This window comes from Erythrolamprus reginae, chromosome 10, assembly GCF_031021105.1.
Source record: "Erythrolamprus reginae isolate rEryReg1 chromosome 10, rEryReg1.hap1, whole genome shotgun sequence".
Classification (NCBI taxonomy): Eukaryota; Metazoa; Chordata; class Lepidosauria; order Squamata; family Dipsadidae; genus Erythrolamprus; species Erythrolamprus reginae.
The window spans coordinates 416,049-425,675 of record NC_091959.1 but is presented as its reverse complement, the minus strand read 5'-3'; the positions used below and the strand labels follow the sequence as shown (position 1 = coordinate 425,675).

Sequence of the window (9,627 nt, the reverse complement as noted above, 5' to 3'; positions counted from 1 at the left end):
AACAGGCCGCCAATGTCCTCCCCACCACCGTCGGGCAGGAGGGCGGAGACCCCAGCCGGCTGCCTGGGCTCTAGAGGCGGGACAGTGGGCTTCGTGGACCGGCCCCTCCCTCCACTGGCCAGCTTGGCTCGCAGGGTCCCCAAGAGAGGGAGAGAATCCCCGGAAGGGAGGGGTCTCTTTTGCTTCTGGACAAATGGACGGGAGGGGCCACTTCTCTCTTGCTGCTTCCCTGGATGTCCTGGGAGGGGCTCACCAACACACACACACACACACACACACACACACACACACACACCCCTCCCAGGGAGGTCCCCTCTTCCCAAGTAGAGACGGGGTCTTGTGATTAGGAGAAAACGCTCTTTATTCACGGGAACCAGGGCTGGAGACAGTCAGAGAAGCCAGTTCGAATCCAACGCCCAGACCCTTGGCTGAAGTCAGAACTGCTCCATCGACCAGAAAGAGGCGGCTGGACTGGGGCAGGGTCCTTTTCTAAATCACACCCAATTCATTGACCCACCACAAACACTAAAGCCCCCCACCCCGGATCCTGGCTTGGGGGCTTCTGTAGGTCTCTGCTCTCTAAGGGTTGGAAAGGTTTTATTTTGTATATATACTGAGTCTTCCTATATTCCTTATTATTGCTTCCTCTATGATAATCGCTATTACAACATACCCATTATTACTCAATATGTTATACTCCATACTACTCAATTGCTACTATTTCTACTCCCCTTATTCTACTACTCTATTGCCTCTAAACTATGCTCCCCACCAGCCCAGCTCAGGGCTTCTCTCTGTCCCTACTGAGCCCCCTCTGGGATTTCTCTGCTGCTGCTGCTGCTCACAGCCCCCCACCACCACGGTGGGGCTCCACTTGGGCCTTCTCTGGCTTGGCCCCCCTTCGGCTCAGCTTCCTGCTTCCTCCCACAGCCTTGTTGGCAGCCCTGCTGGGCCGTTCAGAAATGCCCTTCTCTGGGCAGCCCCCTTGGGGAACCTCGGGGCCCAGGAGTGCTGAGCTGTTCTGGGAGCTGCCCAGATCGGAGCCAAAGCTGGTTGTCAACTCAGGTGTGGCAGGAGCTGTGCGGACTGCTCAAGAAGGCCCTGCCCCAGCACTGCCGGGGGTTTTGCTCTTGGTTGTTTGGAGGGGGGGGATTGAAGGGAGGGGGGAGCAGAGGCAGGCGGAATGTCCGTGAATCATTTTCTGGTCTGAAAGTAACTTTCCTGAGGGCGCGTAAGTGGCGGGAGGCTCCTCGTGCCCCTGCCGTCGTCCGGGGCTTGTGGGGGGCCGGGGAGGGGAGGGGCCCTACTTGCCCTCCTCCAGGTGGGTCAGTTCATACTCGGCCAGGCCGTCGGCGCTCTTCTCCTGGCAGGGCGAGAGCGGGAAGTGGTGGGCCTCGATGAAGAGCATGTAGGCGGCAGCTCCCAGCGCGGCTCCAGCCATCGGGCCGGCGACCGGGACCCACCACCAGTGATTGCCGGCTCTGTGTTGGGGGGCGGAGGGAATAGGCCGGTGTCAGCCCCCGTTGCGGCAGGGAGCGTCCACGCGGAGCCCGAAGGCCGCCGGGACCCCGGACGCCCAAGCCAAGGGAGGCGCGGGCCATCCGCTCCGGGGCAAAAGAGCCGCCGCCATTGGCCGCCAGAGGGCAGCCTTACGACGCGCTGGCTCAACGGGCGGCTTCCGCGGAGAGCAGCGCCCTCTAGCGCCCGGCGGGAGGGCGCCAGTGCCGGTCGGGTCTCCGCGGCTGCCCTGCTGGTCCCGGACTTTGTCCCAGCGCCCATGGCCAGGCCCGGCTCTTTCCCGGAGGCCGGCGGGAAGGGGCCACCTCGGGCAGCATCCCCGCCCCCTAGGGGCAGAGGAATCGCCCCACCGCGTGGAAGCCCTCCTGGGAGTGGGTGGGGTGTGTGGTGGGGTTAAGAAGGCCGGAGGGTCCCGGTGCCCCCCTCCCCCGCCCAGCCGAAGGACTCACGTGAAGACTTCGGGACCCCAGCCGGCCAGGTAGGAGAAGAGGCGGGGGGCCAGGTCGCGGGCCGGGTTCATGGCGCAGCCGCTGTTCAGGGCCATGGAAGAGGTCAGCAGGATGATGAGGAGGCCGATAGCGATGGGCTCCAGCCCCTTTGGGACCCCCAAGTTGTCCCGGTCGAGGATGGCAAAGACACCCAGGATAAGGAAGGCCGTGGACGTCATCTGGCAGAGGAAGAGGAGGGAGTTACATAACTCCCATGGAGGGTCACCAGGCCACCCCCTCCCCCACCTTGAGGGCAGCTGCGGGGGGGGGGGACAGAGGGCCCTTCAGGCTGCCGGACAGAGAGCGACTCCCAGGGATTATGGGAAACCTCTCCAGGCCCTGAGGCCGCCTTCCCCAGCCCGGTGCCCTTCATTGACAATAAGAGGGCCCAGGGTGGGTCGCAGCCCCTCCTCAAGGAAGACGAGGGGGACGCCCCCCCCCCAAGCAGCCCACCTGCTCTTTACCTGCTCTGCGAAGCCGTTGGTCAGGGACAAATATTCCTGTGGATACGTTGCAAAAATATGCGCTGTGGCGTTGGGCCCAGTGACGTTGAAGACACCATCCGTGTAGAAGGCGAGGGCATCTACGGAGAAAGCAGCGATGGGCAGCGGCCTTGGAGGAGGAGAGGGGCAGCACCCTGGCCACAGAAGAGCCCAGCCGGGAGGGAGGGAGGGAGGCCAGGCTTAGAGGGGGAGAACCCCAGACCGAAAGGGGGCGCTTCTCGGGGTCTTCTCTGGAGCCAGCTCAGGTGGGGGGAGTGAAAGTGGCCTTCGGACAGAAGCTCCCGGGGGGGGGGCAGGAAAATCTCTGCCCGGAAGCCCCTCCATGGGGTTTCCACAGTGGCCAAACAGTGCACCCAAGTGGCCACACATTCCAGTCCATCTGGGGAAAAAGTCAGCGAATTCTGCAAGAGCGTTTTTGGGTTCCTGTGTAAAATGCCCGTGGGGGCCGAGGGGGCTGCCCGCTCCCACTCACCATAGTTGATGCCAAAGACCACGGCAGACCCAAGGAAGGCACCCAGGTATTGTGCCAGGACATAAACGGGGAATTTGGCCCATTTCATCTTCCCAGAGAGGCACATGGCGAAGGAGACGGCTGGATTGATGTGACCCCCTGGGAGGCGGGAGGAGAGAAAGACAGAGGCTGGCCGAAGCCCCTCCCAGGCCCCTCAGGTGCCTCGCAGGGCTGCCCGGGAGATGGCCCTCGGGTCCGGCCGGGAGGAGCTTTCCTGGGACAGGCAGGGCAGCCCCAGAGGTCTCAACGTGGGGCCCAGGACGGAGGGGGGCTGCTGGAGTCCTGCAAGAGGCTCTCTAGGACTTCTCCGGACAGGTTGGACTTTGGGGGGAAGCCTAAGGTGGAGGGCATCCCACCGCCCCATTTCCCCACGGCCCTTTGGGAGGGGGCTGGAGGGAGAGCTGAGCATTGCCAACGTCCCAATGGAGGTCGCCCCAGTGGACACTGCAGCATCCGTGTCCATCACCTGAGACCAAAGTGACCCCTTCGTTCTCTGATTATTTATTGATGGCGGCCAATCATCTCTGTCCTTCTTAAGCGCCCTGGGCGAAGGTGAAGGGGTTCTTCCAGAGGAGCCCCCACCAGGAGGAAGGAGAGATTGGCCGAAATCCCTCCGGATCACCAGGGGCTGCATTTGGGCAGGTGGGGGTCACAGCCGAGGGACTAAGCGGGACTGCTGGAGTGGGGCTCAGGGTCACGAGGTCTGCAGGGGCCCCGGCCTCCCCATCATGTGAGTCTCCCAGTCATCTGCCCTGAGGCCTGGGGTCCCGAAGGAGGCCGTCCCAGGGAGAGGCTCCTCCCCCTGAGCCCCGGGGGCCCCTTCCCCCCCTCTGAAAGTGCCTGGGAGGTGGGAGGGTGTTTTCCCAGGGAGCCTTTGCAGGCCCAGGCCCTTTCCTCTCTGATTAGGAAGCCCGGCCAGGAGAGCTGACCGCCTGCAGGGATGGAGGTCGGCCTCCCGCTGCTGTGGGCTCTGCCCCTCTGCCGTCTCCCCCTCCTCCCTTTGCGAAAGGCGAGAAGACAAACGGGGCAGGAAGAGCTCAGCTGTCTGTCTCCCCTGGGCATCTGTTCCCACTGGTCCACCACCAGGCTCCTTTTGGCTCACCGGCACCAGTGCCCTCTGCATGGGGGGGGGGGAGACACCCCCCCATTGGTGGCCTGCCTGCCCCCCCTTCCCCCATCTGGGGTCCAGCCTGGTGTCCCCCCCTGCTGGGACCAGCCCCTCAGAAGGCTGCTGCTGCTGCTCTTGGCAGGGACCCCTCCCCATCCTCCGGGGGCCTTGCTGGGACCCTCACCAGGGGGAAGGAAGGGCTGAGGCTCCAGCTGCAAGAATCAGCAACCGCCCCCCCCTGCCCTCCTGGTGCCCACTTACCCGAGATGCCTCCGGCAACGTAGACGCCCACAGTGACGGCCATGGCGAAGCCAACCGAGATGGTATGGGCTCCTCCCAGGGCCCCCCTGCTCAGGACGGTCTGGGCCACGCAACCACAGCCCAGTGCCTGCAGGGCCAGAAGGAGAGAAGCGGGTGAGAGGAGCCGCTGCCCCCAGCCCCCCCCCCTCCGGCTCTCCCTCCTGGGGCCCTTCCCTGCGTGGACGGCCGGCAGCCACTCCTGCCCCACTCAAAAGCAACCATAGCACCCCTCGACACCCCCCCCTGAGGGCCCCCCTGCCTTGCTTCTGGGGAAAGCGGGCCTTTCATCCTGAGCGGGGGGGGGGGGTGTCTTGCCAGGAAGGCGGCATTGCGTGTGTGAGAGAGAAGCCACTTGTCATTTTGCAAAGTGTCTCTGCCTGGGGCTCTGAGGTGCCATCATTTTTGTGCATAATTTATGTCAGATAAATATTCGTTGGGGGGAGACCCCCTTTTGTTTCACAGGGAGGCTCGAGGTGGAGGGTTCTGCGGACAAAAGGCCCAAATTCTCAGGCTCTCTGTCTGCAGTGGCTGCATTGCAGAAAAAGGTCGGGGGTTTATGGGGTGGGCTTGTGTGTAACCAGCATGTGGCCTTTTTTTCCATATTGTGGTTACGTTCTTTCTCAATCACAAGGATTAAATCATTTGGGAGCCACGAGGCAAAACGGGGTGTGGTGCCTGAAACGTTTGAACATGCCCATTGTGCCTGCCTGAAAGGGGGGGGGGGTTGAGAAGTGGGGGGGCTGCTTCCTCTGCAAGGGAAAAGAAGGTTCGGAAGGAAAGCCCCCCCCCATGCAGCCGGAGGAGAGAGGGCGTTTCCTGAGTTGTCAGGGAGAACCCCTCCCTCTGAAGTCCGGGGGGGGGGAGAGGGATCTTGGGGGTGTTTGGCTGTGCTAGATTAATCAGCAACTATAGGATTATGTAAGCTCTGGATTGACTCAGCTATCAATCTATTTATCGTATTTATTTGCTGCCCATGACAGTGTCCGGCCAGAAAATTTGCTTAGAGGAGTTTTGTCTTTTCCCGCAAGGAGTGACCACTGGGCTGGCTGAGCGAGGGGGGCTCAGAGGTGCCGATTTCTGCAAGGTGGACAGGCGTCCTGGCCGAGGGGAGGCTAGCATGAGAAAGAGGGCGGCTGACTTGCCCACAGACATAGTGAAGGGGCAGTCCCTGGTCAAGAGCCTGCCACGGACTCTTATGGGACGGCTTCTGTGGGTGGGGGGCTGGCCCCCTTCCCTCCCCTTGCCCTGCTCGCTCCACTGCCTGCAGGTAGAACTGGGGGGCTGAGATCCCCTTTCCTGCCCCTCCTCCCCTGGGCCCCCAAAGGGCTTTGGCTCCCCCCCGGGTCCCTGCAGACCGAGAGGCCTTGGGGGCACTGGGGGGGCAGAGGCCCTCAGGGGAACAGCAGAGTGTGGGGGAGGGGGAGTTTGAAGCTGCCCAGGAAGGCAGGGCAGGCGCTGGCAAAGGGCTGCACGGGAGGCCAAGCTGCCCCCCTCACCCTGGGGCCCCTCTGGAATGGGGGGTAGTCGGGAAGGTGGTCTGGAGGGCGCTAAGCGAGAGGAGCCACGCGGCAGGCAGCCCCAATGTCCCCCTCGGAGCTCTGGTCCAGCAGGGCTGCTTCCTCCGCTGACCTCTCTGAGAAATTCAGTCCTGTGTGTGTGTGTGTGTGTGTGTGTGTGTTTGTGTGTGTGTGCGCTGGTGGTGGGGATGGTGGTGGCGGCCCTAATTCCTTCCCGTGACCTGGGGGCAAACCTCCCAGGGAAAGTGGTGCGCCTGCATTCCACCCTGATGGTATAAAAGCGGGTGCCCAGCCGGCCTGCGGGTGGGGCCTTCGGATGCCCAGGAGCCGTTTCTTGCAGCTCGGCCTCCTTTGCCAGCAGTGCCCCCTCCCCTTAATGGAAGCCAAAGCCGCCTTGGAATGGGCCAGAGGGCAGGGAGGGCTGGGGCGCCCAGGGAGAGGTGACAGGGGGAAGGGGCTCTTCTCTGGATGAAGAAGGCCGCTGGGCAGGTCCGAGCCCTTGGGCAGATGCTCCACCTGGGCACCAGCAGGGCCAACATGGCAGCGGCACCGGTTCCCTCCTCTCTCTCCTGCTGTGATTCCTCTTGTGAAACAAGTCCAGGCAGAACTCTCCAAAGGGCAGAATTGCCAAAACTGGGGATTTCAAGGCGTGAAAAAACCCCTGACGGCGTTAAGCTGTCAGCAAAGGGGCATCAAGTCAGACAGGCACTCAACCCGCTTGTCGTCCGCCCACCACCTACGCACAATCTGCCTGCCTGCAGGAGGAACCGAGCAGGGAAGGAGGCAGCCTGGCTGGCGTGCAGCAACTTCACACAGCCTCACTGGCAATGTGGGGCAAACCCTGTCACCTTCCCATGCCATCCGAGGGCCGGTGGGAGCCGCGCTCAGACTCCAGCCCAGCCTGCAGGAGGGAGACTCTGCCCGCCAGTGGGAAGGCTCCGTGGCACGGCTGGCGTGGGTTGGGGGGTCTTCTGCTGAGCCCACTCACAGGATGCTGCCGTCCCCCCGGGCCCCCAACCCCCTTTTCTCCCCCCTTTTTCTCTGCTGGACGTGGGGCCTCTGCTTGGCTAACCTTTGGCTCTGCCTAGCAGCCGCCTGGGCCTCCCGGTGCCTCTTTGGGGCCAGAGTCGTCAGGGGTCACCTGGGCAGACACCTGGGAAACGATTGGCCCGGAAACAGGCTCCCCGGAGAGGCCGCTGGGAGGACTTGGGAAGGGCAGAGGGAGGCCTGCGGGGGGCAGGAGACTGAAACCCCCCTGGGTCCAGACAGGCCTTGCTCGGGGGTGATGGCGGAATGGAAGGTGTGAGGAGGGGGGCAGAGCCCTTGGCACAAGCGGAGTCTCCCTTGCTTTCAGGGAGCCGATTGGGGGGGGGGCTTCCCAAGAGGGGGGTCGAGAGGGGGGCTGCTTGGAAAGACTTGTGTCCCTAAGCTATGCAAAGCAGGCCAGCGGGTGGCCCGGCCGGGACTCCTGACGTGGGGATCTGTGGAGGAGGGAGGAGCCCCTGCCAGGGGCCAAGTGGGGCCTGGGTGTTGCAATGCTGCACCCACCGGGCTGCACCTCCAAGCCCAGAGCTGACAGGGAAGCAAAGCAAATAGAGGCCTTGAAAGCCGGGTGGGAATTGGGCCCTCTCGCGGCTGTGGCCTTGCTGGCTTCTGGACCCAGATCCTCACAGAAGCAGAAAACCCTGCAGGGAATCTGGGCTGGCGGGAGGGGGGCTGCCCCTCGGGCTCTGGCGGCTCCATGTCACAAGCGGTCAAGACAAATGTAGAAATAGGCCGAGCTATGAACTTTGTGCCTATCAGAAAACTCAGGACTAGATAATGGAAAGAAACGGTCAGTCTGTTCCAATCAATGATTTTTAGAATGACAGAGGACGGTTCACTCGGGGAAAGGTAAAGAAAGGAGGAGAGGAAGGGGGGAGAGGCTGGAGGAGGAAGAGGAGGAGGAGGAGGGGAGGTTGGTGAGTGAATAGGAAACGGGAGTTCAGGCCTGGGGAGTAAAGATCTGGATTAAAGTCAAAGGAAGGTATTTTGGGTGGGTTTTTTATTACTGTGATTATTTGATATATGGTGGAGAAAACAAAAAATATTTTTAAAGAAAGAAAGAAAACTTGGGACTAGAGATTGGGCAAGTTCTCCAGAAGGGGGCTCAAGGTCCCAGGTGCCCCCCCCGTCTTCATAGAGAATGGAACAGGTGGGGTTGCAGCTGGAAACCCCCCCCCCCCCGAGTGACACCCGTGGGCCTCTCGGGCTGACCTTGGCCAAGGGCAACTCAAGGGCCACGGAGCTCGACTGCTCCTCTCGCCTGGCAGGGCTGGGGGCAGAGGCGGGGGGGGGGCACGGGGACAGCCACGTCTATGCCAGCCTGGCTTTCCACTCGCTGGTTAGTGACCAGTCCAACCAGAGCCGTTCCAGCTTCTCTTTTCTGGATTTCCCGACACCGATTGTAGAGGGACGGGAGCGGAGACAGGGCTGCCTGGCAGGGACGGAGTTTGACGCCTGAGCTGGAGCTGGCCTGGCCGGGCAGCCCTGGTCCGTACTTCCCTCCCTCTCCTTCCCAGCAGGTCTTGCCTGCCCCCAGCACCAGCCCCCCCCCCCCCCCGAGAGCAGTCGGGGCAAGAGGAGGAGGGGCCGAGGGGTGGGAAGGGGGCGGCAGGCTGCACCCCCCATTTCTCTGAGCTTTCATTTCTGGGCCACGTTTCCAGCCCCCCCCCACTCGCTGTGCCTGCCTTGGGGGCCCCAGTGGAGGAGGGGGGAAGGGCGTACTCACAATCATGATGAAGGTGGCCAGGAGTTCGGCCAGGGCCTCCTTCAGCAAGTGGCTCTTCAGGGCCACTTTCGCCTTCAGGCCCCTTCCTGCCTTCCCGGTCATCCTGGGCGCCTGCTGGTTCTGACCTGGGAAACGTGCAGTCCAACGGGGGTCCCTCTTTGGGGGGGTTGTTTTTGAGCGAGGGTCCCTGGGCCGCCCCCTGCCTCCCCCGATCGGCCCAGCAGAGGCCCCGCCGTCCGTTGCTGCCCACTCGGCCTGGGCCAGGCTATTTATAACCGGCGGGAGAGAAGGCCAGGCAGCCCCTCGCTGGCTGCCAGCAGAAGTCAGCCGACTGCCGGTTGTTGCACAAGTCACACACAACACACACACACACACACAGAGCCCGACTGTGATAGCTGTGAAGGTGCCGGAGGAAAGGGAGAGGGGCGAGAGGGAGCTTCTCTTTAAATACCTGCCGGGGGCCGGATGGGGATTGGCTGGGGCTGCAGAGCTCAGGGGGGGCTGCCAAGAGGTGTGTCCCGCCCTACCTGAGCCGGTTCCACACCTGGCCTGGGGCCGCAGGCTGCCTCCACCCCCCCCCGCACGAGAATCTCTGCCAGGGGCTGACTCTCTGCCAGCAGCCTGCACGTTTCCTTCAGCCATGGCCAGATCCTGTGGCAGGGAGTTACATAGGGGAATTCTGCAAACCCATCTTGACCGTTTCATCAACTGACCTGTGTTTCAGATCCGGAGAAAAGCCACGTTCTCTCTACATCCTTGTGACAAAGATGGTTTTGTAACTTTTTTGACCAACATTGATTTTTCTTGGCTAAATAAACAGCTCCAGAAACGGGACTTTCCCCCACTTGGAAGGCAGCAAAGCCCCTTCTCGTGACTGACCGCAGGCCTCCACTGCCTTCGCAAATGGAGTAG

General features: G+C 62.4%; 1 protein-coding gene across 1 annotated transcript; it reads right to left on the bottom strand.

The window, feature by feature from the left end:
• Nucleotides 1–343: 343 nt before the first annotated feature.
• On the bottom strand, nucleotides 344–9,137 carry AQP9 (aquaporin 9). The gene is made up of 6 exons (XM_070763352.1): nucleotides 8,716–9,137; nucleotides 4,390–4,516; nucleotides 2,982–3,119; nucleotides 2,471–2,589; nucleotides 1,968–2,185; nucleotides 344–1,481 (listed from the first exon to the last, which is right to left on the bottom strand). Exons 1-6 carry the CDS (start codon nucleotides 8,815–8,817, stop codon nucleotides 1,304–1,306), a joined length of 882 nt encoding a protein of 293 aa, XP_070619453.1. The 5' UTR covers nucleotides 8,818–9,137; the 3' UTR covers nucleotides 344–1,303.
• Between the last annotated feature and the right edge of the window lie 490 nt (nucleotides 9,138–9,627).

What these genes read in the sequence shown, in the direction of transcription:
- AQP9 (XM_070763352.1), bottom strand. Translation starts at nt 8,817, where the DNA reads ATGACCGGGAAGGCAGGAAGGGGCCTGAAGGCGAAAGTGGCCCTGAAG. An exon ending in CCAACGGCTTCGCAGAGCAG is followed by an intron (nt 2,186 to 2,470) that starts GTAAAGAGCAGG and finishes TTCCTCTGCCAG; the next exon opens with ATGACGTCCACGGCCTTCCT. An exon ending in TGGGGTCCCGAAGTCTTCAC is followed by an intron (nt 1,482 to 1,967) that starts GTGAGTCCTTCG and finishes CCCCCAACACAG; the next exon opens with AGCCGGCAATCACTGGTGGT.